Source organism: Peromyscus maniculatus, chromosome 21, assembly GCF_049852395.1.
Source record: "Peromyscus maniculatus bairdii isolate BWxNUB_F1_BW_parent chromosome 21, HU_Pman_BW_mat_3.1, whole genome shotgun sequence".
Lineage (NCBI taxonomy): Eukaryota > Metazoa > Chordata > Mammalia > Rodentia > Cricetidae > Peromyscus > Peromyscus maniculatus.
Genome location: NC_134872.1, coordinates 50117098 through 50143383, shown reverse-complemented (window position 1 = coordinate 50143383; position 26286 = coordinate 50117098). Strand labels below are relative to the sequence as shown.

Below are 26286 nucleotides of genomic sequence, written 5' to 3'. Positions count from 1 at the left end.
AAGGCTTCTCACTGTGTACAAACAGAGACTCCACACTCTGCAACCCACAACATTTGGGGTTCTAAACATTGTGGACGGGGGCACTCAGCCAGTATGCAGCAGGGCAAGGAGAGAAGCACTCTAGTTACGCCTCACTATTTAACCTCATGACCCATCTTCAGAACAATGAGGTCAAGTTCGTTTTCTTTCATTACAATGCATCTGGTGGCAGGCTTTTCGGCAGCTGCCCAGCCTGTCTGTTGGATCTACTGCAGAAACTGCACATGTACAAACTACTCAAGATAAGAAAAGCCCAATGAATAATTGTCTTTGTCCTTGAGGTTTGCATCTTGTATAGCCAATCAGGCTCACCCGTGCAGGTGGGCCAGGCTTGCACCTGTGAGAAAGTGCCCGCCAACAGGGAGCATCCATCCCTACACAAAGCACCACTCTGGTTCCCTAGAATGACAAACCTGGAGGCCGGCCTGTCCCTCTGCAGGAAGAGGATTATAAACCTAAAGTCAGGGCTAGTAACTCAGTGAGAGCCTGTCTCAGAGTAAACAGCAGGCTGGAGAATGCATAGCACGCAAAAGGCTCTAGGTTAGGTCAATGCCCAGGACCAACACCCCACAAAGGTGGACTCTAACAACATGCTACCCTCTTGTCAGCCTGCTTCCTCGGCATTCCCAGTACTGGCCTGTACTGGAACACAATGCTAACAAACCAAGTGTCCTCCCTGGGCTGAAATACAAATGTTCCTGAAGAAATTCAAACGGGGGAAGGAGTTGCTTTATGCCACTAGAAAACTCCCTTAAAAAAAAAAAAAACACACATTCCAGACACATAAACAAGACATGAACTTGTATGTTCCCCACATAACAAGAGTTCAACGCCCAAATGAAGCTATTAAAGCTTCTAATTCTTTTATTCTAAACAAGCTATAAAACTATAGAAAATACTTTCCTCCAAGATAGTTCACAGGATTAAAAGGTTACATTTCACAACTGTGTAAGCAGTAGCAAACGTAAACATAATTGGTGCTTATCCAAATTTTACAAAATTTACATTTTCCTGTAGAGTTTAGATGGGAGAAAGTGACCACAGGCCTCTTTTTTTTTTTTTAATTCCTATTTGCACTATTATACTATTAGGTAGAAAACATGGCACATGATCATTTTAACTTAATTTTAAAACTTTCCTTTCCCTCCCATAATGAGACGTTACTGCTCTTGCAGAGGACCTGGGTTGGGTTCCCAGCACCCACATAACCATCTGTGACTCCAGTTCCAGGGGATCCAACACCCTTCTTCCAGCCTCCATAGCCGAGGCACACACATGGCACACACATGGCACACACGTGGCGCGCACACACACACAATTGTGTCTATGAGTGCACATACACACACTCACCATAAAACTGAATCCATTTTTGAAATGGAACAAGGCAAGTGTATGTGTGTTCACGTGTGTTCTGGACAGACTCTGAGATGACTGCATCTAGAGAGCAGGCTCATGAATAGTAAGCTTCTTCTGCAGTTTTTCTAGTTCTCTTCAATTTTCTACAAAGCACAGGTATTATTTTTAGAAAAACATCTAGAAATGTTATTTTCAAGTGCATAGAAGAGAAACTGTCTAAAAAAGACTGGCCAGAGACCAATGGAAAACTGATGGTCCCCAGGAGATGAATCAGTGGACCCGTAAGTGTTTCCTCGGGTCATTACAAAGGGAGCTGTATGGGACTTATAAAAGTGTAATTGTTACTTTCAAGCTCACTGAGTTTGTTAAGGTTACTAAGCTTAAGTAATTCCAAAATAAACATATTCTCCTTGGGTCTCCAGTACTGTCTGCAGTTTAAGTCCATTCCAGTGAGGTTCAGAGGCATTCAGAGCATCCCTCACTGAACAGAACTGAATATAATATGAATTCAGAATATAACCTTATATAAAAACAGGTTTGGAGACACCCAAAACAAACCCAGCGGACGGCGGCTCCCTTGCCCAGCCTATCACTCAGTGATCCTGTCACAGCAAGGACGCAGTTCAGTCACCACAGCACTTGCAGACAAGTCAAGAGTGCCTCTCCTCTCGTCACCACACTCCTCACTAACAGCAGGTTTCCAGTGACCCTCCCCTCTACGGACAACGTGCAGGTCCAAGTGATTACAGCCAGCATCCATCAGACTTAGCAGACATCAGACTGCATTCCAATGAAGCAAGCTACCCAGCAAGGCAGTCATCACCTGGTAGAGCAGCACAGAACATGGTGAGTGTGCACAGGTGAGGAGGAGAAACAACCAACCTGTAAGGAACTCAACTCATGCCGAGGACTAAAACAACACGGCTGTGCCGCTCCTCAATCTCTGACCCGAGTTGTCCAGCTCTGATCTGAGTTCTTGCCAGAGACAACTGAGAACTCTGCCCATGCCCTGAAGGGGCATGACAAACAGCTAAATATGGGAAAGAGAAGCACAAAGAACTGAAGAGCTCTGGACCTCAAGCCACCTATTCCAGCCGTCCCAGCCTCAGGAGAAGAGAAACAGCTACAGAGGTATTTCCAGCACACACTTCTCTACCCAGCACTGCCCACCAACTTAATCCTTCAGTTTTCACTCTGGAGTAGGAAGTACATTTCCCGTGTTAAAATACCTGCCTTTATAATGAAAAGCACTGAAAAATGGGATCCACTGTACAGCCAATTCTGCTGAAATATAAGCCTCAGGAAAGCCAGGGTCCTTGGCAGAGTTTTACAAATATACCAAGGCGGCCTTTAAATTGCTATCTGTGTTCTTTAAGCCACTTATTTCCAAGAAGTCAACATTACATAATATTTCTTGACTACACTGACTACGCCAATAACATACGGGGAACGGTGTCCCCACTGGGCCTGGTTTCTACCTCTGAGAAAAGCCTTTCCACTTTTATAGCTAACATGACAAAATCCACTTTCCAGCCAAGCTTCCTCAATACGGAAGTTTAGCTACGATCTCAAATACTATTAAACTTAATGGCAGGGCCTAAATTCAGACTTTTCATTTCACTTCTATACCTACTGGAAATTGCTTCACTCAAACTAATTATGCCTTCAGATGATTTCCTATTTCCACTTGAAGTGGAAACAAATTAGAACACTTTAGATTCTCTCTGCACTTCCCAAACACAAAAAAGACTCAGTACCTAGCATCATCCGAAAATGAGGCCCTCTACTAGCATTTTCCAGATAAACGAAGCCCACAGAAGTGCTTGTGTGTCTTGTCCGTGCTGTGTCCAGCCTAGAGCAATGACTGAACACAGCAGTACCCGGTAATCGTCATTAAATGTGTGCGTACATAAGGGGAAAGCATTTCAACAATTTGGTGACATTTCTTCTACAATGAATGAAAGCCATCCTTTGTTTTCCAAGAGTTATGCACATAACAGAAACCAAGCCTCTCAGTCACTCTGGGGGAAATCACTAGAAACAGCAACAGCTCTAACCTCCCACAGGAGCTTCTAACAGCCCAGGCACAGGACTTCGGCTACACACTAAGATGGCTCTGTAAGCTAGGCTTGCACAACTTTCCTAAGCTCTCTTTTCTGCTTGCCCCTTTACAAACAAATGTCTGACAAGGTTCTAGTTAATTCTGCCTCCAAAGCAGAATGGAATCCCTGTATTCAGTTACAATCCAGAAGTCTTCCACTTCTGATCTGTAACTACAGTGTGTGTGTTTAATAGGCCCTGCAGCACACCAACACACTCAACCACATTCTGTATCAAATGAAATGGTTCTATTGGTTTTAAGTTATCTTAAGGATTTTTTTTTTATTTAAGTGCTAAGTTCCAAATATTAATCACGAGTGTGGCTCAAAAACTACCCACAGTATAAACTTCAGAGCATCTTTTTTAGTACACTTAGGAAATACCAGCCACGACAACTCTTGATGTCTTCTTGCCCGACGGGCTTAAGATGGAGCCACAATTTGGACTCACTATTGCAATGCCCCCGGCTTCAAAAGTCCACCACTAGCAGCACGGCCCACTGTGCTTTCCCAGAAAGCCCTGCGCCTCACTCCGTGGAGGTTTAGCAGTTAGTTTACACCATCTAATTGCAGTTCCCTCCCACAACAAACTCTGAATGATGTTTATAACTAGCAATCAAATTTTAGATGATGAAAGAATCACCACACAATTGAAATGAAATATTTATGTATTTCAAACCAGTACAACTTTGTCTTCAGAAGCTATGAGAATCTAGCTGTGAATTACTTTACAGAAGGAAACAAAGATGGACGCTTTGTTTATTTGGATCTCTGAGCTGCTTTTCCCTGAAGATTTAATAAACTTTCTTTTGGAATACGAAGAATTTACTAATTGAAGGATTTAATTAAGTATTCCTTAAAAGTAACTAGCTGAGTTAACAATGAGCCAAGTTACCCAGGAGTAAAAGAAGAATTACTCAGACTGTTTTATAAATATTCTTCAAAATCACCAATCCTTCAACAGAAGTAGTTCAACGGAAGATTTCAGTTCCTGGTACTGAACTGAACAAAGGGAACCATATGTTTTTAATGATGCCCATCAACAACCCAGATAAATCTCCAACAGAAGGACAGCAGAGGCTCTTTCTGTACTTTCCCTTCGGAATTCACAGGACTGACTCAACAGAGAAGGAAGGATGACGGTACCTGACAGCACCACTCACTCTGTGACATTTATGTGCTGTCATGGAAGTTAGTACCTCAGCAGAGTAAAGGAGATTCAGGGGGAAAAATTTTAAACAGCACAAAATGTCCTTGCCATTTGCAGCAGAGTTTACCCGCCTCAAAATAAGAAGATTTTCAAACTGAGAGATTGAAGTATTTATATATAAATGTTACAAGGAAGCATTCCCAACAGCCTACCAATCAATTACAAAGCTGGCCTTAGATCAGGATTACACTAACTACCATTTATAAGAAACGAAGCCTGCACAACACAGTCTAACCTACAATTTAACCACTCGTGTTCTGTCTCCAAGAATTTTTATCAATGAATTAAACAGAGCAACAGTACCACCTGCTGGAAGCTATAAAACTACAGCACTCAACGGCCCTGGCATTGCAAGATTACTTTAGAAAGACTAATTTCCTAACTCAACAGGCGCATAGGCATGACCATAGATGTCTTATACCTGTGGTTGTCAAGGTTAAATTAAGATGTTCATATAAAAAGATACTGCTTTTTCCTGTTCATTTCTCTAGCCCCACACAGCCCCAACCACCCCAAGTAATTTTTGTATCTAGATTTAGGTCCCAACAAAAATACTCTCAAATTTGCTTTCTGTAAAGGAAAAACGGAGGAAACTGAGGCCATTTTCTACATCCAATGGTCTAAAGAACCCCTTTTTCCTCCCCCATCCCATCTTGGCCTCAGAAACATCCCTAAAGACCACCATTAAGAAAGAACCCACAAGGCATACTGGATGCAGTGGTGCACACCTGTAATCTCACTCAGCACTTGGGAGGCAGAGACAGGTGAGTTTCAGGCCAGTCTGGTCTACACAGTAAGTTCCAGGGTCAGTCAGAGTTACACAGTAAGACCCTGTCTCAAAAATACCAAAAAGAAAAAAAGACTCCACAAGTCAACCTGGAACCACAACCTACAAAGCTTCTGGAATTCAAACTATGCACATTGTATTAGGAAAGCACACGCCATGAACTGCTGTTACTAGGCTTCATGCTTTATAGACATAGGAAATCACAGAAGCCACTGTCTACGTAACAGCCCTACTCTAACTCAAACTTCTGGATGTCAGGATGCACAAAAATGTTCTCAAATTCTGTAAACATGCTGTCTGGGCGAAGACTCAAACTCTACTGCTGAGAGAGATCTCACTGACCTCGGCTGTTCTGAGGGAGCAGTATCACTGTGGTAATTCCTTCTCCCTTGTGTAAAAGGTTCTGATTGACAGGTGGGTGCTCAGTGAAGTTTTCAAGAAGGCCAAAACAATTGGCCAAGTTTAGTGAAGTCCCCAGAGGTATTACTTGCTCACCCTTTCACTTTAGGGAGATCTCAGGGAGACTTTTCAAAGGATACTAAGGGCAGTGGAAATGGCTCACAGTGCGAGCCCCACTTAGAGGGAATGAGAGAACTGCTCCACAAAGCTTTTTTTGACTTCCACGTGCACTGCAGCATGAGCGCCCACATACACATCATGCACATATACAACACACAATCATAATAAATTATCAAATGCGTAAATAAATGGATACCAACCTCAAGTCTCTTTTCAAGGGATTCGATTCTGTCCTTTTTGCTGGCAAGATTAGCTCTTGTGTAGCGGCTCTGACCAGGAAGATACAGAACTTGACTGTAGCATTCTTCCCACACCTGGTTGTAAGCTTCACTGGAGAGTTCTCCGTGGCTCATTCCTTGTTTGACCACTTCCATCTCTTGTACCAGCACATCCTGGGCCTGTTCATAGTAATAGTCCAAGTTGAAGCATACACTTTCCACCACCACAAAGCATAAGACTAGTTTATTTCCCTCCTCCTTAAACCAATGGCTGGGTTTACTTGGTCGTTTTCTAGAAAGGGATGGACAATACCTAAGCTAACTGGGTTAAGAAGCATCTGAGTAGGGGCTGGGGAGATGCCCAATGCTAATAGTACCTGTTTTGCAAGTTTGAAGGCCCAGTTCAAATCTCTAGTATCCACTTTGGTTTCTGGTTTTTACTTTATGTGTATGGGTGTTTGGCTGCATGTGTATCTGTGAATCACATGCATACAGTGCCTTCAGAGGCCCTGCTGGGACTGGTGTTACAGACAGTTGTAGGCTTCTATGTGGGTGCCAGTTACTGGACCAGAACTTCCGCAAGAACAGCAACGCTCATAACTACTGAGCCATCACCTCCAGCCCATGTCTGGTTTTTTTTTAAGAAAAGATCAGACATGACCACATATGTCTACCCTCAGCCAGCCAGCCCAGCCAAAACAGAAAGCTCCTGGTTCAATGAAAGACAATACAGGCTATATACTACATCTCAAGGATCTAGGGCAGAGAGTGATGGAGAAAGACACTCTGGGTGTCTCCCTCTGACATGTGCATATACACATGCAAATGCAAACACACACACACACACACACACACACACACACACACACACACACACACACACAGAGAAGGTTCTAAGATACAAACTGATTTTTAAAAGTCAAGCACCCATGATTCTGCAGGAGTACAAACATCAATAGAACAGCAACACCTCTCAGGTATGGACCAGTCACTATGGACCAGAAACTCGGTTCAAAAGTACAATCTTCATTGCCTCCAAAAATCTCCAGCATGTCAGGTGTGAAGCAGGTGGATCTCTAGAAGTTCAAAGCCAGCTTGGTCTACATAGCAAGTTCCAGAGTAGTCAGGGCTACATAGGAAGATCTTCTCTTAAAAAAAAAAAAAAAAAAAAAAAAAAAAAATTCTAGCCACCTTACAAACTAGCCAGTACTGACTTCATTTTAAAGCTGATGAAACTAGGGCTCTTGCCTAAGACAAGTAATCAGATGAGGCAAAAATCTAAGCCAAGGGCACCAATGCTGGCTTAGGGTGCTCTATCCAAGATGAAGGAAACCCAAGCATCTTTGACACAAGCCATTTTCTCATTCTAAAGGAACATCCCTGGTATCCAAAGACTCAAGGCCTAAAGCTGGGCTGTGGTGGCACAGGTCTTTAATCCCAGCACTCGGAAGGCAGATGCGAGATCCAGGACAGACACCAAAACTACAGAGAAACCCTGTCTCAAAAAACCCAAAAACTAAAAAATAGAAAAAAAAAAACTGTAGACAGTGGAACCATACCAGTTTGACTTCTCTACGACAGGGAGTTTAAGCAGCAGAGAAGAGCTGGGCAGACGAGGTTTAATCACGGCTTTCCTGTTGAAAAGCAGCTGCCTGCAACCTTACCTCCTCTGAGCCCACTTCTCAACTGTAAAATGTCTAATGCCCACCCGTCAGGATTGAGCGTAGGTAAACGGATGGTAGACATGAAGCCCAGACGCAGAGCTCCACAAGCCTATCAAAAACCTGGGCCAGCCCTTCCCATGGCTCACAAAAAAACTCATAACCTATGTCTTTCTTCAGTATTACTAATACTGAAAGTAAACAATCAAAATTACATAAAGTCCTAAGCGACTGACTCATAAACCAAAAAGATTAGTGAAAACTGAAAAATCATGACTATAGAGGATAAAGACTCGATATTTTTAAGTAACTCCTCTTAAGAAAAATAATGGAAACGAGCCAATTTTAACATACTCAATAAAATATGTTCATTTAATTTTGGTTTTTTAAGAAATAGGGTTTTGCTGGGCAGCAGTGGTACACGCCTTTAATCCCAGCACTCTATAGGCAGAGGCAGGCGGATCTCTGTGAGTTCGAGGCCAGCCTGGGCTACAGAGCAAGATCTAGGATAGGCTCCAAAGCTACACGGAGAAACCCTGTCTCAAAAACCAAAAAACAAAAAAAAAAAAAAGAAAGAAAGGAAAAAAGAAAGAAAGAAAAAAGAAATGGGGTTCCACTGCATAGCCCAGGCTGGCCTTCAATTTAAACCCAGCTACCTTAGTGATATTCTGGAACTCATAGTAAGACAAAGTTCATTTTATTCGGATATTGTACGCAATAAAAATTCTACAAGTTCAGCTTTTGTCATGAGAGTTAGCATCAAAGAATCAGGATAAAGACTCTGGGCTGCAAGACAGCCAGCCCAGCAGGGATTTAACAAACATGGTACCCAAACAAGGGCATAACCAACATGACAACCTGAGCTCGAAAACCCTATTCTAACACAGTGGAAGGGTAGAAATGACTCACACCACATGACCCATGGCACATGTCCACTCATACACACACAATAAAAAAAATTAACATAGTTTAAAAAACTGAATAAAAAATGTTTAACTTAAAGAATTTTCAGGGGCTGGAGAGACAACTCAGTGATTAGGAGCATTTACTTCTCCTGCAGAGGACCTGGGTTTGGTTCCCAGCATCCTTAGGGTGGCTCATAACCACTCTAGTTCCAGGGAATTCTATGCCCTCTTCAGGCAATGTACACATGTGGCATACAGACACACATGCAGGCAAAACACTCATACAAAGGAAATCTTACAAAAGGGCCAGGTGGTGGTGGTGCATGCCTTTAATCCCAGCACTCGGGAGGCAGAGGTAGGCCAGCTTGGTCTGCAGAGCAAGTTCCAGGACAACCAGGGCTATTACACAAAGAAACTCTGTTTCAAAAAAACGAGAAGAGGGGGGGGGGGGGAGAGGATCTGCCAAGCAAATAGCTGCTTTAAATTCTTTGGAACAAAGAAGGATAAAAACAGATGAAACACAGAACATTTAGTATTTGTTTCAAATAATCCCAAAGTAATTAGAATTACTACGTTCAAACCTTACATTCAAGTTTATTCCCTATAGGAAGAACCTAAAAAGGTGACCTTACTTCATGTGTCCAAAAGTGCAATAAATTTTGGAAAATTTATTTCCTAAATTCCTTTTCTCCTATTTTTTGCTGCAAGCCACAGAAACGTGAAGTAGGAATTTAGCTGACACTAGCAAAGCTATAGGCTCTTCCAGGGGGTGAAGCCGAAACTCAAGGAGTCTTGGTGACACCGGCTTTTGAATGTGTTAGCTGCACCCTGCAGTGAATCTCTTGTGTGCTGTTGTAGCTTTCCCAGTTGATTCTTTTCCCAAGAACCTCTAACAGTGCGGATGATCACTCACTGGGCACAATCTCCCCTATACTATTGGGGTATTTGGATAGCATCCCCCAACTGTGTTGACAACAGTCACACAGTCAAGACCTCTTTTTTCAGGCCTCTGTTCTCCCTTTTAGCATTAGACTCAGAAGTCTGCCTTGCTGTAATTATCGTCATTAGCAAACATCGGGCAGGGACCATTCTCCAGACAAAAGTATTTTAGCTGAGATACTTCTTAAACATCCAAGGACAGGCTGCAGATAGGTAAGCAGACTTATTTGCTAGTTCCTGAGATAAGGTAAACATTTTCACTGAGACAACCACCAAGGCCAGGTGGACGTAGATACAGTTTTGTTTCTTGTGCAAATTAAGCTTAATTCCTCCTTCTTCCCATAGCCCAAATGTTATCACTAGTTCTCAAGATTCCCCCTTTAGCATTAACTCAGAAGGAAAGGGCTTTTACAAACCAGGTGCATCACGCTGTGACCCAGGTTGCCTAGCAACCCTGAACACATCCCCCTGCCAGCAGATGAGAAAGTGCTGCCCCAAGCTAACCTCAAACTAACAAATCCTTAACCCTCTTCCTTCCACCTTGGCTTACTAATCAGCTTACATCTAACCACACCTAGGAATGCAGTATCCCTTCTTGGGTTTTCCCTAACTGACTCTAGGTCCCTCTCCCTTCATTTGACCTTTTCCCTTTAGGAGTTCATCCTTGAGTCGTAAAGAAAGCCTGACAGTCACTGCCTGGTGTAAACTCTTGTCTGCTTTTATGACCCTGAAAGAATTCAAGCCTTGTGACCTTGCTTTGGCCTGAGAATTGCTGACTGTGTGTGCATATAAACTGGAAACGTCAGAGACTAGGGGAACGAAGAACTAAGAGCAATGAGAGAACAGCAGAAGAAGGGAGAGAGAGAAGTTAAGTATGAGAACAGAACTGAAGCTGTATAGAGAGAACTGACTCAGAAGAATAAAGTGAATGGACTAAAGACCTCACTGTGCTTAGATTCAGCTAAGATACAGCTAAGATGTTAAGATTCTTCCATGACCCTGGGAAAGGCTGTCTAAGAGGCTGGACCCCAGCAGCCTTTGTTCATTTTTCACTCTGGAAAAAAGGAAACTGCAAGTGCTGACTCCTGAGTCTAACTCAGTCCCTAGGCAACAATAAGATGGCACATTCCTGTCCAACTTACTACAAAGAAGTAACTCAAAGTCACTCAGAAATCAGAGCTCTTAGCTCTTCTTAGATCTTCCTCCCTTTACTGTCTGGAAATCATAATAATATGTATCACTTATGCAATAGAGAAAACTGAAAGAAAGAACTGAGATGGGGCAAAAAGGAGTGCCCAGAAGACGAGAGGGGGAAGAATCTTGCTTGTAGTGTGCCAAGTGTGCAGTGGCCCATTCCCTATCTGTCACTGCCTTCAAGGCTTCAGGATGAAGGAAGACAGACTCAGGCCAGTACTTTTCCCTGTCTCAATCCATTTCCACTGCTATACCAGGACCACAGACTGGGTGATTTGGAGGCTGGGCAGTCCAAGGTCAAGGGTCACATCCACAGCAGACCTTCTGACTGAATCACAAAGTGGCAGAAAGCATCACTCAGGAAAGAACTAGCTCACTCCAGGAACAACTAACCCATCCATGAGGATGGAGCCCTCAAGAACTAATCACTTCTTGAAACTCCACATCTCAATACTGCTACAATGTAATTAATTTCAACAGGAGCCCTAGAAGGGATAATCAAACCATTAGAGCGTCCAACTAGAAACTGTTTCCTTATTATATATAACAGAAATGCATTAGTCTAAACAACACTTAAGTGTTAGAGGAATTCAAATGCAGACTTTAGCACAGGGGAAAGAACAATTAAAAAAAATTGTCAACCTTGCTAGCACCACCCATGAATCAAAACTAGCTGCCACCAAAGTCTCTCTAACTAATAACACAGGGTGTGTAAAATGTATCCGAGAGGCTAGGAACACAGCTCAGTGGATAAAGTGCTTGTTGTGCGAGCACAAGGTCCTGAGTGTGGAACATAAAATCTGGGTGCAACAGGGGACCCATGGAACCCCAACATGGGATGCGGGTATCCCTGCAGCTTGCTGCTGCCAGTCTAGCAAAAATGCAAGCCCCAAGTCTGGTAAGAGAGATCCTATCTCAAAACTAAGGTCGAGAGCAACAGAGGATGACTCCTGACATCACCCTGTGGCCTCTGAACATGCACATGGGCTCAAGCACCCACACACATAAACACACACCACACACAACTAAAAGAAAAACAACATCTCCTTTTCAAAGCATGCCACATGACACTATCTCCTGGCCACGCTTCCTTTGGTTCTGAGTTGCAGCAGTGTGGTCACAGAAGTTCTGACTTTGTGACAAACAGCACCTAACAAGTGTTTAAATCTCACAATGGAGATCCTCCTGTGTGCCATACCTTTTTCAGTTCTTCTTTGGAGAACTTCTCATAAGGGCTATGCTCAAGATAGGTAATGTGCTCTGAATTGTTGGTAGCAAATCCAACAGTTTTTCCTTTTTTATTTCCAGATGGCTCATAGGGGTGATGTAGCAGGTCATAATGAAGCATAGTAATCATTTCTTTTTTGATCAATTCTTCACTCTTCTGTAAATCTGTCAGAGGTGGTTCTACATTTAAAGGTCTTAAAATAGTTTCATTTACCTAAAATTTTAAAACAAGTAAAATTATCAGACATATCCATAATATACTGTGCCTGCTCCTACAGCATGAACTAAACAGCAGTTTCATATTCTCAAGAGCAACTTCTCCCTCCACTTCTAAAACTCTCTCACTTCTAAATCCCAACGGTATTAGTGCAATATTCTCAAGACTGGATTTGAGAACCACTCTACTATATTCCAAAGCACAGAAGAAATCTGTTATAGTCTTTATGATTGAGACAGAAAAGCACTAAGACCATCTAAAGAAAGCAACTTCCTAAATCAGAAGTTCACCACTTACTTCAGACGGTCTTGGTAGGTCTTTCTGAACAGCTTTGTGCATCCGTTTCATTTCCTTTACACGCTCAGCATCTCGTATGGCCTGAGAAGGGAATAGATGTCCATTACTGGAGCAGCTAACATTTCTAATCAACTCATTCCAAAAGCTTAAGCTACTAAAATCCGTACAAGGATGTAGAGAGGTCGTGTCGAGGCCCCGGGAATCAATCTATGCCTCTCATTACACAAGAGACACTAAGGACACCTGAGGTACACTAGAGTTCTCTGGCTCTGCCCACCAGATAACCATCTTTCTTGTCTAAATGGCAAGCATACACGCAGAAGAGATTCCCACAACACAGTTACTCACTTTCACCCAAACCTCAACCAGCCAATGTTCTTTGCCCCTCCAGTTACAATGATGGGACAACACATTAATTTTCCATGCCACTTCTGAGCAAGTGAAATAAATGTAACTGAAGCAGCTGCAAGAACAAAACAAGAAAACACAAAAAGTATCCACCTCTGTTCCCTACATTCACACCTCTGTTCCCTACATTCACACCTCTATTCCCTACATTCACATAGTTCCCATAAGGTTAGCAAGAGCCACCTCAGCCATAGCCCACAGGCACTGAGGCATCTGGTGTTATAACCAGTAATGACATCATCAAAGTTTCAAATGATGTGGAAGAAATCAACACAAGAGGAAATCCAAAAGACAAAGTTGTTCTCTTCCTATTAAATGACAGTATAAATCATCACAGAGGGAGCACTGTAGACCTTGGTGGGTGACACCTGTGACACTGTAGAGGACAACCCTACACACCTTTTGTGAAGTGCCCCCGACTGATTGCCTGAATACTCTGTACAATGCCATATGGGCACCAACGAGTCTCATAAGACAGAAGTAAAAGTACACCACTATAAAGCAAGTTTAGGTTACCTCTAAAGATGCCATTTAAAAGAGGGTTACAGGTTGAGTAAACTGTTCTGATGATCAACACTTGGGTATAAACCCGGAGGCAATGTAGCACTTTTACTTGAAGGAAAACAGTTATAAAATAATTGTCAAGTGCCACATGGACTTGAGATTTCATTTCTCCAGTTCAGTCTTCGCAACAGGACTGGGTTTGTTTTGTTTTCCCTCCTCACTACACTCTTTTAAGAACTGAATGAGAAAGGATTCAGCATTCTGCCAGGTGGTGGTGGCGTACTCCTTGAATCCCAGCACACACTCTCATCCTAGGGAGGCAGAGCCAGGCTGATCTCTGTGAGTTTGAGGCCAGCCTGGTCTACAGACTGAGTTTCAGGACAGCCAGAGCTACACAGAGAAACCCTGTCTCAAAAAACAAAAAAAAAAAAAAAAAAAAAAAAAAAAAAGAGATTCAGCATTCAAGCAGCCTGGCAATGACTGCCACCAGACTTACAATGCTAATAATATGCTTTGCACAAAGTACACACTACAATTGATGTGAATGTCCATGTAAACAGCTTAGAATAATGCAAAAGGCAAATGCACTGAATGTCCTGGAAGTATTAGCCACTGGTCAAAGTGCGAGTTTTCAGCATTCTACAGAGGAACCCTTGACTACCGTTTCATGAAATGCTGGGGCACTCAGGCACCACCTGCCTTGACAACCCTATTTCTGACACAGCAGCACATATAAAACGCTGTGCATTAAAGGAACTTTGTTTTGTATTAAGTGTAACCCTCAAAGGACTGCCAATTAAGTTTGGTTAGCCATCCTATCAATGGATCACAATGTCACAGTGTTTCTTTCACCTGCACAGAAACAGCTGTGGGAGCTAATGCCTTTCACAAGTTCCAGGTCCATTAGTGAGCAAGGGAGGAGCCCGTGTGATGTTTAGCACATATCAAAACTAACAGCAGTGTACTACTGTTCACCATGGCAGTTTCTGTACTAAAACTTTACCCAACAGTTCAGACTTCAAATGCTGCACCCTCACATCTGCCCTGTTGCAAGAAAAACTGCAGCGTGTTACAGAAAAAAACAAAGCATGATCTCCAGTTGATGCTGTTCTCACAGCCACCGCGAGACAAAAGGTGGCAGAACTCAGCTGAAAGGGCCATGCAGTCTGAGAAAACTAACTGAAACCCATTTTCTCCTTGCAAATGGAGCTAAAACCTGCATCACTGGACGAACAGATGATGGATGAGCAAGCAGTTTTAAGCTGCATCAGTGTAGGAGGTTGAAACCATTTTCTGACACACTTCCAATTCCAAACCTAGTTTTTATCAGTCTGCACTAATAGAAGACTATTCAAAACTAAGCCAATTTTGTCTTTAACATCCTTTCTTCACTAGATTGAAGCAAAGTTTAAAAGGTTTATCTGTGTGTTATTTAAAAAAGTTTAATGAATTTCAGTGTTGAAACACACACATGCACACAAACATTTTAAGAAACCCATTAAGGTATTCTGGGTCCACAATCCTTCATCCATGTGAGCACATTACTATTGAATGACCTAACTTGAGAAATGGTGTTAAAATATCAGAACCCCAAAGCAGCAACCTGGGAACACTGACGGCCACTCCTCCCTCTGCAGCAGCGCTTCGCAGCCTTCCTAACGCCGCAACCTTTAACACAGTTCCTCACGGTGTGCTTCAAACTCCCAACCATAAAATTACTTCATTGTTACCTCATAATGTAATTTTGCTACAATTATGAATAGTGATATCTGAACTGCAGGATATCTGACATGGACCCCAGAGGGGTTGAGACCCACTGAGAGAGAACCACTGCTCTAAAGCCTACCAAGATACCTGGCCACACTGATGGTGCTTTCTCAAGATTCTCACCTGCTTTCGAGCATCCACATCAGCAGCATCTTCAATGTAGGTATCATCTATTTCACGCTCTTCCAGCTCCTTCTCAGCATTTTCTGGTAGAACAATTTCAAAATCATTCTTAGGTGCAGGGAGGCCCAACAACCCTAGACGGAGATGTTCACGAGATTCTCTTTCCTGTAGAAAAGAATCGGTTCTTCTCAATTCACACTATAAGTACTGACGAACATTCTATGAGAACTTATAAAACGCCAGGACATGGTGGCACATGCCTATAATTACAAAACTCACAAGGCTGGGGAAGAAGGATTGTCACAAATGCAAAAATAGCTGGGTCTCAAAAACAAAACAGTTTCTGAAACAGTTGTCTCGGGGCTAGTCAGATAGCTCGGCCAGTCAAGGTGCTTGCTGCCAAGACTGACCATGAGTCTGAGTCAGAAGACGCACAGAGTGGAAGGAGGGAGCCAACTCCTACAAGTTGTCTCCAACCCACACATACATACCATGGCCTATGTGCACCCACATATACCACACAAATACACACCAAATTAAAAAATACATATAATTCATAAATGTTTAAATATATAAAAATAAAACAATTAGCTTAGTAGTGACTCTAGAAATAATCCCAACTTCAGAAATATGTTTTTGTTTATTCTCTTATCTTCCTACATTAAAATCAAACAAAACCTTGACTTGTAATAAATCAGTGTATTTTGTGGTTTTCAAAATGTCTCAAAACCAATTCTTCAGGAACAGAAAAAAAAAAACTATTAGGATCTGCATTTGATTTGGTAATACAAAAAGGGGTGGGGTGGGGGGGGCCTGGAGAGATGGCTCAGCAGTTAAGAGCATTGGCTGCTCTTCCAGAGGACCTGAGTTCAATTCCAAGCATTCACATGGCAGCTCACAACTGTCTCTAACTCCAGGCCCAGGGGATCCAACACCCTCACACAGACATACATTCAGGCAAAACACCAATGCATATAAATATAAAAAACTAAGTTTTAAAATTTAGGGCTGGAAGTGTCTCTCAGTGCAGAACACTGTTTAGCAGACTGCAGGTCCCGGATTCAATGCCAAGCACTGAATATGTAACTGGAAAGAGAACTGACACTCACCATCTGCTTCACATAAGAGGGGTCACTGTAGTCTGCCAGCCCATCCTCCGGATTGATGTTTAACTTGTCTCGAAGCGGTGTTCTACCTGGGGTGGCGTTAGGGACTGGCTTGGGTGTTGTTCCACTTCGGGGCGTCAGCCCTTCAGCTCCATTAGAAGGAGTCCTAGACAAACAGAAATCTAAGTCAGGATAAATGCATAAAATAGAGACACAGAACCTCTATCTGCTTTGAGTGTGTCATCCAGATTAAGAGAGAAGTTTGGTTTGGTGAACAACTGGCTTCTACACCTAATAGCTAACATTTTGCCCTCCTGTGTTAGGTCCACCAAACATTTTTCAACCTTTGATGCGTTGGGGTAACTAAGAACAGTCAGCTGGCAGGGAGGCTGGCCCCCAGTGACTCATTTAGTTCAATGTACTCATTTTTTATTGCCTCCTTCTTAAGTCTTTAGCTTTCCCATCAAATGTACACTTTAAGTGGTTTATGCTTTTACATTTTGTTTGGAACCCAAACACGACATTTTTAGAGTCACATCAAAGTATGAACAGGCTCTGAGTTTAGACTTTCTTAACAATAAAGTCCAGCAGCTACTTATATTTTAATTACTCAAAGCCTTTCTGGTTTTGGGTGCTTACTTCCTGTATCTTGGCTGTGTTCCAGACTGATGATACCGCCAGACAGCTGTTCCCAACAGGTGCGGTGTTATCATTTAAGACATGGTCCCTGCCCCCAAGGAGCTTACAATCTATTTGAGAGACAAGATATACACAGGAAAATAGAGATTAGGCTCTCTAGCCTCACAGGAAGCAATAAATATTTTACAAAGACTAGCTTCCAATGCTTCTTGATTCTGCTGTCATCCAGAAGTGTAATGGACTCTGGAGATTACTATTCTAAATAACTCATGGAGGGAGGAGCTAACACCTAAAAAGAAATACCAGGGCTGGAGAGATGGCTCAAAGGTTACGAGCACTGACTGACTGCTCTTGCAGACCAGTTCAAGTCTTGCAGACCAGACCCAGGTTCAACTTCTAGTACCCACATGGTGGCTCACAACCATCTTTAACTACAGTTCTGTGAGATCCAATACCCTCTTCTGGCCTCCAAAGACACCAGGCACACCCAATTAGGAAACATCAAAAAGACATGTTGAACACTATTTCCATTCTCTTTCAACATTCCTAAAAAAACACAACAAACAAACAAACAAAAAAAACGACAAAAGAGAAAAAAAAAAAAAAAACATGCTGCCCAGGTCCTTAGATTCAAGTTTTTCTAAAATATAAAACATGTTGATTTTCACAATACCTGAAAGGCGTAGAGAGAACTGTATTTGGAGTCTGTACAACCTGCCGCTGTGGGGTCACACCAGAGAAGTCACTCTCATGCAGTGGGGTATTCAGCCCACCTTTCAATGGAGTGTCCACATTGGTCAAGGCCATGAGGTTCTGAGCTTCCTGAAGATGAAGAAGAATGCACAATAGTTCAAAGGGCTAGCAGAGCCCTCCCTCTGGTCCTATCACACAAACCTTGATACCGACAGAATTTGTACACATTCAACCAATGAAAACCAAGAAAATGAATACTGTGCCATAACAGATTTCCGTATTTTCACTCCTTTGTCAACCTAACACATCCCATCAGGAGTTCTGAATAAAGTTTACATGTCAAGATATGCTACTGTCACCAGGTATGGATGCCACATGCCCGTAAGCCCAGCACCCAGGATGGAGAAGCAGGACAGTCTGTATTCTGCATTTTCCCTCCCCCAGCTGTCAAAAGCAAAGCGAAGCTCAGGATGCACTGTGGGGCGGCGGCTGCCATCTGTGGGAGGTGCTGACACAGTGGCCTGCCTCTGCTCTGCTCCAGTGTCTGAGCCAGCCCTGGGGACCAACAGCGGCAGCCCCACAAAGTCTCAGATACAGTGGCCACCAAGAGTCAACAACTGGAGGGGACAGCTGCAGAGATGGCTCAGAGAATAACAGCACTGACTGCACTTAAAGAAGACCCAGGTTCAATTCCCAGCACCCACAAGGCAGTGACTCAAGTTCCAATGATCCAACACCCTCTTCTGACCTGCACAGGGATCATACATAAATACATGCAGAAAAAACAGGCATACACATAAAACTTAGGAGCATGAAACTGTAAGGCCTGCACCTTCTTGACAAGTACAAATAAAGGCAGAGGGCCAGGCCAGCCCAAAATGCTGTAAATAAACAGACGGTCACCACTGACCTGCTAGTTCAGCTTCTGTGCTGTAAGAAATGCTCTGGGATCATCGAGACTGGTTCAAACTGCTGGCCCTACCCATACACAACCAAAGCACGTGGCGTCCTCCTCCACAGTGACACTTTTAAAGAAGATCAACGTGTGAGAGTCTCACTGTCCGATGTGCCAGCGTACCTGCAGAATCCTGTCTTGGGAGGCCGGTGTCCGCGGTGTTCTCAGGGCAATGCTGCTGTTTGTGACATTGTACTCAGACAGGAGAGTGCTGGAAGCCGAGTTTGTAATGCCAGACTCCTCTGCAGTCTGTCGAGCAACTTCACTGGCCTGGCCTACCTTGACAACCTCCTGGAGCTCTGCATCTGAAATCTAAAGACACCATCAACCTGGTAAACTCTTCAACAGAGAACAAAGCAGCATAAACTTTTCCTGTTTCAGAAGGATGATTTGGTAGAACTGGGTCAGGGCAGACCTCACTGTTCTGTTTAACTTTGCCTGGCTTTAAAATTTCTAAAGTAAGGTTTTAAGCCTTCCTTTTACTGCGTGGGGGGAAAATTCACATTATAAACAACTGGCTACAATAGCTATATTGCCATTTTTAGTATTTTTATTAATTCTTTCAGAATTCCACACAATGTTTACTGGTCATATTTAACACCCCAAGTTCCTCCCAGATCTACTCCACCCTCCCTACCCACCCAGCTTCACGTTTTCTTCTTTAAATATGGAATGGATCATAAATTTGTCTGACAGGGGCTGGAGAGGTGGCTCAGTGGTTAAGAGCACCGACTGCTCTTCCAGGGGTCCTGAGTTTAATTCCCAGCACCCACATGGTGGCTCACAACCATCTGTAATGAGATCTGGCACCCTCTTCTGTGTACATAATAAATAAATAAATCTTAAAATAAATAAATAAATAAATTTGTCTGACACCCTTGCACAGAAGCCATGCAAATCTTCTTCGTATTGTTCCAGTGTTAGGGTATGTGCTCACCATACTTAAAATATTTTATACAAATATACTGAAAGATTGCTTGCACCAAGAACATAAGTGTTTGTACAAAACTATTAATGAGAAGAAAATACTACTGAAAATCAACTATCACACACACTACACTGAACCACAAGGTATCTAGGAAAATCTGAAAGTATTACTTGTATGATATTGTGTGTTCTGACAAACAAAGCTTGTCTGGAGATCAGAGGGCACAGCTAGCCACTAGTTAACTATAGAAGCCAGGGAGTGGTGGCACACACCTTTCCTCTCAGCACCAGGGAGGTGGAGATGGGAATTTAAAGCAGGTGTAGCCCCTATGGTCTGAGGATTCTGAGAGATAAGAAGTGACTGGCTGCTCCTTTGCTTCTCTGATCTTTCAGCTTTACCTCCATATCTGGCTCCTGGTTTTTTTGGTAAGACTAATTAGAATCACACTCAGTTACTTCGGTAATTTTACCAAAAAAATAATTCTAAGGAATATTAAGGAAAAATTCAATTAAGAACCACCACCACTAGAAGCAGAAGCATGTGACAAACTGTTCCTGCCTCATCAATGGATTGTCTCTGTATGGCATCTCCATTAGACTGTTTCTTGGGCCGTAAGCACAGGCCTGAGACAGCAGCCCACCGGTTTGCTGAATATGACACACATATGTAATTCACACAACCATGGGCTGATCCAATTACCTGAGGGGCAGGCAGCACTAACTTGCTTCTCTTTTTAGTAAACTCCGAGACACCACTAGTTTGAAGAATAGCCGATGGCAGATCAGATTCTTTTTTCCTTTTTAAATGCTGTTTGTCTTTTTTTCTATCTCTTCCTTCTTTTTCACTATCATGGATCAAGACAAAAAAAGATTTTTGAGTTATACATAGGCAATCATATCAAAAGCTATATAAATATTAAAATTTTAAACAACTCCATTTCTCAGAAAATAATTTTTTAAAAACAAAAATAATATGTTAGGCTGTCCTGACATCATAACTGATCTAGAACAATTGAGAAGAATATAAACTTAACAGAATTATTAACAACACACAGGACACTAAGTACTAAAATTTAAAACTTAAAGCTATAAAGATAAGTAAAACATTAAATATGTCAAAAATTTAACAACTGTTTATATTCTCATAGAAATATACGTGAACATAAGAAAATAATGGAGATGAGTATGCAGAAAAGGATCAATGAAGGAGACAGAATTAAAATATAAATGTTTCTTCTCCCATTATTAAGCTACTTGGATTTTAAAAGTTCATACAACATTTTTTTAACATTGTAACTATTTATTTTGGGGGTTGGCAATGCACCCATGTGCAATGATGTATATATGGAATTCAGAGGACAGCTGGTAGGAGCTGGCTCTCTCCTTCCAGTATGTGGGTCCCAGATACTGAACTCAGGTCATCAGGTTCGACAGCAGGTCCCTTTACCCACTGGGCCGTCTTGCTGCCCAACTAAAGAAAAGACTATGGAGAATATGTTCATAATAACAAATGATACCCACAGGTTGTTGGAAGCCTAACCCAGCCTCAGGCACTCCTTTAAAGCTCTACCTGTATTCTTCCCTACCCCAGCCACATCTACCCCTTCCAAATGACTAGTTTTCTTCATTTTGATCTATTTGAAGAGCCCACATAAACAAAGGTCCTAAACATTCAAGAAAATTATGTTTTATAGTGGTCATAGAATACGTACATATTATATACTATATGTATTATATTATTATATACTATATAATACATATTTTGGTTTATGGTAGTATAGCTAAGTAAAAATTCCTATCCATAGCCGGGTAGTGGTGGCGCACACCTTTAATCTCAGCACTCGGGAGGCAGAGGCAGATGGATCTCTGTGAGTTTAAGGCCAACCTGGTCTACAGAGTTCCAGTCTCCAAAACTACACAGAGAAATCCTGTCTCAAAAAAAAATTCTATGGATAGAAATGAAAAGTGATCTGAGTAGCAAATAAAAACCTCTGGCTGGGCAGTGGTGAGTTCAGACCAGCCTGGTGTACAGATCCAGGACAGGTACTAAAACAACAGAGAAACCCTATTTTGAAAAAACCAAAAATAAATAAATAAACAAACAAACAAATAAATAAAATAAGAACCCTCTGGTAATCATAAAGCCCACCCTACAACATGCAAATAGTTTAAGACTCACAGAAAGTCCTAGATATCTCTAAAATGGGCAGAGACACAAAAATATAAATCAATGTAAAGATTTAAGAATGCAGCAAATGTTTTTTCTTTTTTTTTGTAAGAAAGAAAAAAAAGCAAAATTTTTTCACTTTAAAAATAAAGCAGGTTAGGCCAATGAGCTGGCTCAACACAAGGGCATTAATGGCCTGAAGTGATGGCAGGAGAACCACCTCCACAGGGAGGCTTGTCTGCGACCTCCACACTACTAGAGAATGAACACACTCACTTGGAACTCCCAGAGCTAAGGAGATAGAGTCAGATGTGTCCCTGGAGCTCAAAGACCAAACACTGGTGAGCTCCAGGCCAACAAGAAGGCTCACCTCACCCAACAAAGTAGGACTGAGATTACAGCTCCACAGCAGAGCGCCTGCCTAGCAGGGATGGGAGTAGGCAGGACACAAAGGAAACAGCTCCTAAGGCACAGCACTCGGAGTTGATCTCCTCTCCAAGCACACACTCAAGCACACACTCACATGCACCCACCAATGCAAACACACACCCACACATACACAAGCAAATGATGATAAAAAAAAAAAAAAAAAAAGCCAGATACATTTTGATAAAATTTCTTCAGGTCTTTAACAAAAGTTCTAACTTGTTTACAAATGTACAAAAATATTAAGATGTCATTAGTAAAAAAAAAATAGTAATAATAATAAGTGGGACATAGTGGTGTTAAATCCCAACACTAGGAAGGCAGACGCAGGCAGATCTGAGTCTGAGGACAGCCTGGTCTACCTGATCTACACAGTGAGTTCCGGAACAGCCAGGGATACATGGTGAGAAACTGTCATACACACACACAGGTAAGTAACTAAAGACGTCATGAGTAATGGTCATCAATGGGGAAGGGCACTGGCTGCTCTTCCAGAGGACCCCCGTTTGATTCCCTGGACCTGCTTCCCCAACCTGACAAGCCACGGTAGAAGGAAAGACAATCCTGCCTTCTGACCTCCACACGAGTGCCATAACATACATGCCACACATAGACACACTTAGAGTAAATAGAGAAAAGGTTTTTTACAAGAACTGCACCTCATATTATATACTAAAAACATGAAAGCCTGGGTTCACTGATGTTCTCACAAAGGTAAACCCATTAAACAAGCAAGAGCATAAGGAGGCCCCATCACTCTAAACCCTAAAACCCCGGCTGACAAAACAAAGGCCTTCCCAAAGTCCTACTGCACCTATTTCCAAATTCAAAGGGACTCACGATCTAAGTTCCCCATCAAGATCTTGCTGCCGTAATTTCCTGAAATCTGCATCAAGGGCCTGGTAGTTTTCCTCAGAAGTATCATAAAAACCAAGAGCAGGCTTTTTCTCAAATGGGATTTCGGCATTATAATCAACTCCTCTCTTCTTCTTCCTCTTCTTCTGGATCTCTATGCCAGCTGCTCGGAGCTCTCGTCTTTTCTGGAGGGCAGCAAGGCGCCTGGAGAAAGGAATGCAGAGTCATTTGAAAACCAGCACTGCCGGGCAGAGGTGGGTTACTCCAACAGCGATAAGAAAACTGTTACTTGAAAAGAAGTGTTTACTCAAACCATGTGCCAAATGCCAGTTCTGATTTAAAAATACAGTAAGGCTTTAAAAAGGGAGAGCAGAGAACTGTGAGTATGTACCTTATCTCTCTGAATAAGAACATAGCTACTAATTAAGTAGCAAATTTTGAGATTTAAATTTTCTAACTACATCACAAAATTCATAACACAAAATTAAAATAAATACTTGCAACTAATCAAAATGGTTAAATATAGTTTATGTACAAGGTGGGGCTGGGAGGAGGTGGATATGATCAAAATATAGTGTATGAAATTCTCAAAGAATTAATAAAACACTATTTTTAAAATTTATGTAAACTTTAAAATACTTATTATTTTTATTTATGCAAATGTATGTCTGTGAGTGAACATCACATGCATGCAGTGCCCAAGGAGGCCAGGAGAGGGCGTTAGGACTCTTGGCGCTGGAGTCACAGGTGGTTGTAAGCTGGTAACAGAACTATGGTCTTCTGCAAGAACACTGAGTCCATCTCAAAAAAAAAGGGGGAGGGGCACAGAGGGCAGACAGTCTCCAGCAAAGGTAACAAGAATCAAATAGCTTTCTTCAAAACAAATTTAGAGCCAGGAGGCAGTGGTGTGCGCCTTTAATCCCAACACTCAGGTGGCAAAGGTAGGCAAATTTCTGAGTTCTGAGCCCTGAGTTCGAGATCTACATCCTGGTCTACAGAGGGAGTTCCAGGACAGGAAAGGCTACACAGAGAAACACTGTCTTGAAAAAACAACAGCAAAAAAAAAAAAAAAGAAAGAAAGAATTTAGAAACATACATTTTCTCTGACTTCAACCAAGAAAATAAATCAACACAAGTCAAGTACTTAAGCAGTCTTTTTGCTGAACACTGGCCACACTCTAACTCGCCAGTAAGAATTAACTGAATTTACAAAGGATAAAAGGTATTATGCAGACTTTATACAACTTCTGGAGTATACAACTTCTGTATCATCTTGAGAAAACATTTTATACAAAAATTTACTCTTACACAGAAAGACGCTTAAGGCGAGCCGAGTAAAATGGACAAATAGAGAAGCATGCAAAAGTTGCATGCATTTCTATAAGCCCGTGTGAAGAAGTCAAGGACAATATTAACAGTGGCAATCAATGGAGGGTAAAATTCCATTTAATTCAGGTTTTCCTTTGTATTTCCCAATGATGCTATAATTTTAGTGAGTTAATGAGAAAAGTTATTCACGGTATTAAAGATAGAGAAACAAATCATAAACTACAACACAAATCATATCACAGAGGTGACTACCAGTATAAAAGCACAAAGAATCCAATAAACAGTCCTGAGAAAAAATAAAAAAGGTCATGGCAAATATATAAACATTCAAGAAAATCTACCTAAACTTGGTGAGAAAGGCAAGCAGTTAACAGCTGCAAAGAGACTGTCTCTCTTCTACCCACCAGCTCCTAGAGGAGGAAACACCACTCAGTACAGCCAGTGATATGGCTCCCTCTCCCTGACAGCTAGTGTCACAGGCTTTCAGTCCAGAAGAGCCAGGACAGGACATCAGCATTCCTCACCCTACCACCAGACACCCAGCTGCAGGGGTTTCTTCCACCCAAACAAGGGTTCTCCCCTGAGCACACTAGCTGGGAATACAGCCCTGAGAGCTTTTTTTGTTCCAACTTCTGGAATGGAGATTCCACCCTGGGAGAGTCAAGGACTGCCTACCAGCCCTGCTCCCCGGCACATTCAGCTCCTTAAGCAAGAATGTCAATCAGAAGTGCACAGTCCGAGCTCTGAAGAAGAAGCCAGACCTAAAGCATCATCACTCCAGCGACAGAAAGGGCAGCAACTGGGAAAGGGAAATGGGAATGGATTCCACCTAGACTGAGGTCAATCTATGGGCCCGCTAGCTTGACGGAGACTGAAAGATAGAGGACAGAGCTCTCCTGGAGTCAGAACAAATCTCAAAGGCTGGTCTCAGAAATCTCTCTTCAAAGGACCCCAAACTAGACCAGATCTGTTGACAATACAGTCCGTTCACAACCCAGACCACCGCTGAAAGCAGCACAGCAGACCAACCGACCGACTGACCGCTGCTATGATCAGGAAGTGCCGGTGAGAAACCTGCCCAAACCATGCCTTCCCAGTGACGGTGGGCTCCAAGGCTTCTCTCTGAGCGCGAGCAGCAACACCAGAGCTTGCTCATCTCTCGAGGACAGTAACAGAATGGACTTCACTGAAGAATGAAGTGGATCTCAAAACAGATAAACAATTACCAATAAACTGGATGGGGAAGGGGTACAGTACCCACATCTATTATAATGCTACCATATATAAAACATGCAGTTTTCAAGAAAACAAATGAGACTTGTGAAGAAAGAAATCAGACAGTTTCAGAGGAACCCTAGTAAGACTAACAAATGACTGTATATGAGATGTGACTATAGATGGAATGATCCAATTAAGTATACATGTTAATAGGTTTACAGACATCTACAATCAAAGAAAAGTCTTAAAGGATATGTTCCAAAAGTAAATTTCATTCTTTAAATAACAGAAACAAAGACTAAACACAGTAGAGAACATTCCCAACATCATGCTAAGTGAATCTAACAAAAGCATATGCTATTGTATCAACTACAGCCTAAAATGAAAAGATTAACAGAACTGGAAGGAAAAGCATACTCATTTATAATCAGTGAAATTGATTTTAAGTTGTAAGAAACAGATAAGCAATTTAACATCTGAAGTAGTCTTGTACCGTGCTTC

The 26286-nt window shown here is 42.2% G+C and overlaps 1 protein-coding gene across 3 annotated transcripts in view; it reads right to left on the bottom strand.

Moving 5' to 3' along the window:
- Cdc5l (cell division cycle 5 like) overlaps positions 1 to 26286 on the bottom strand; it is a 39733-nt gene that overhangs the window by 5786 nt on the left and 7661 nt on the right. For all 3 annotated transcript variants that reach the window (XM_076557795.1, XM_076557797.1, XM_076557796.1), the window contains 9 exons: positions 23224 to 23442; positions 20491 to 20635; positions 18987 to 19175; positions 17889 to 18037; positions 16580 to 16742; positions 15471 to 15635; positions 12669 to 12749; positions 12126 to 12368; positions 6211 to 6408 (listed from right to left, as the gene is read on the bottom strand). In XM_076557795.1, coding sequence (XP_076413910.1) covers positions 6211 to 6408; positions 12126 to 12368; positions 12669 to 12749; positions 15471 to 15635; positions 16580 to 16742; positions 17889 to 18037; positions 18987 to 19175; positions 20491 to 20635; positions 23224 to 23442 — 1552 coding nt within the window. The remainder of the gene's footprint in view (positions 1 to 6210; positions 6409 to 12125; positions 12369 to 12668; positions 12750 to 15470; positions 15636 to 16579; positions 16743 to 17888; positions 18038 to 18986; positions 19176 to 20490; positions 20636 to 23223; positions 23443 to 26286) is intronic.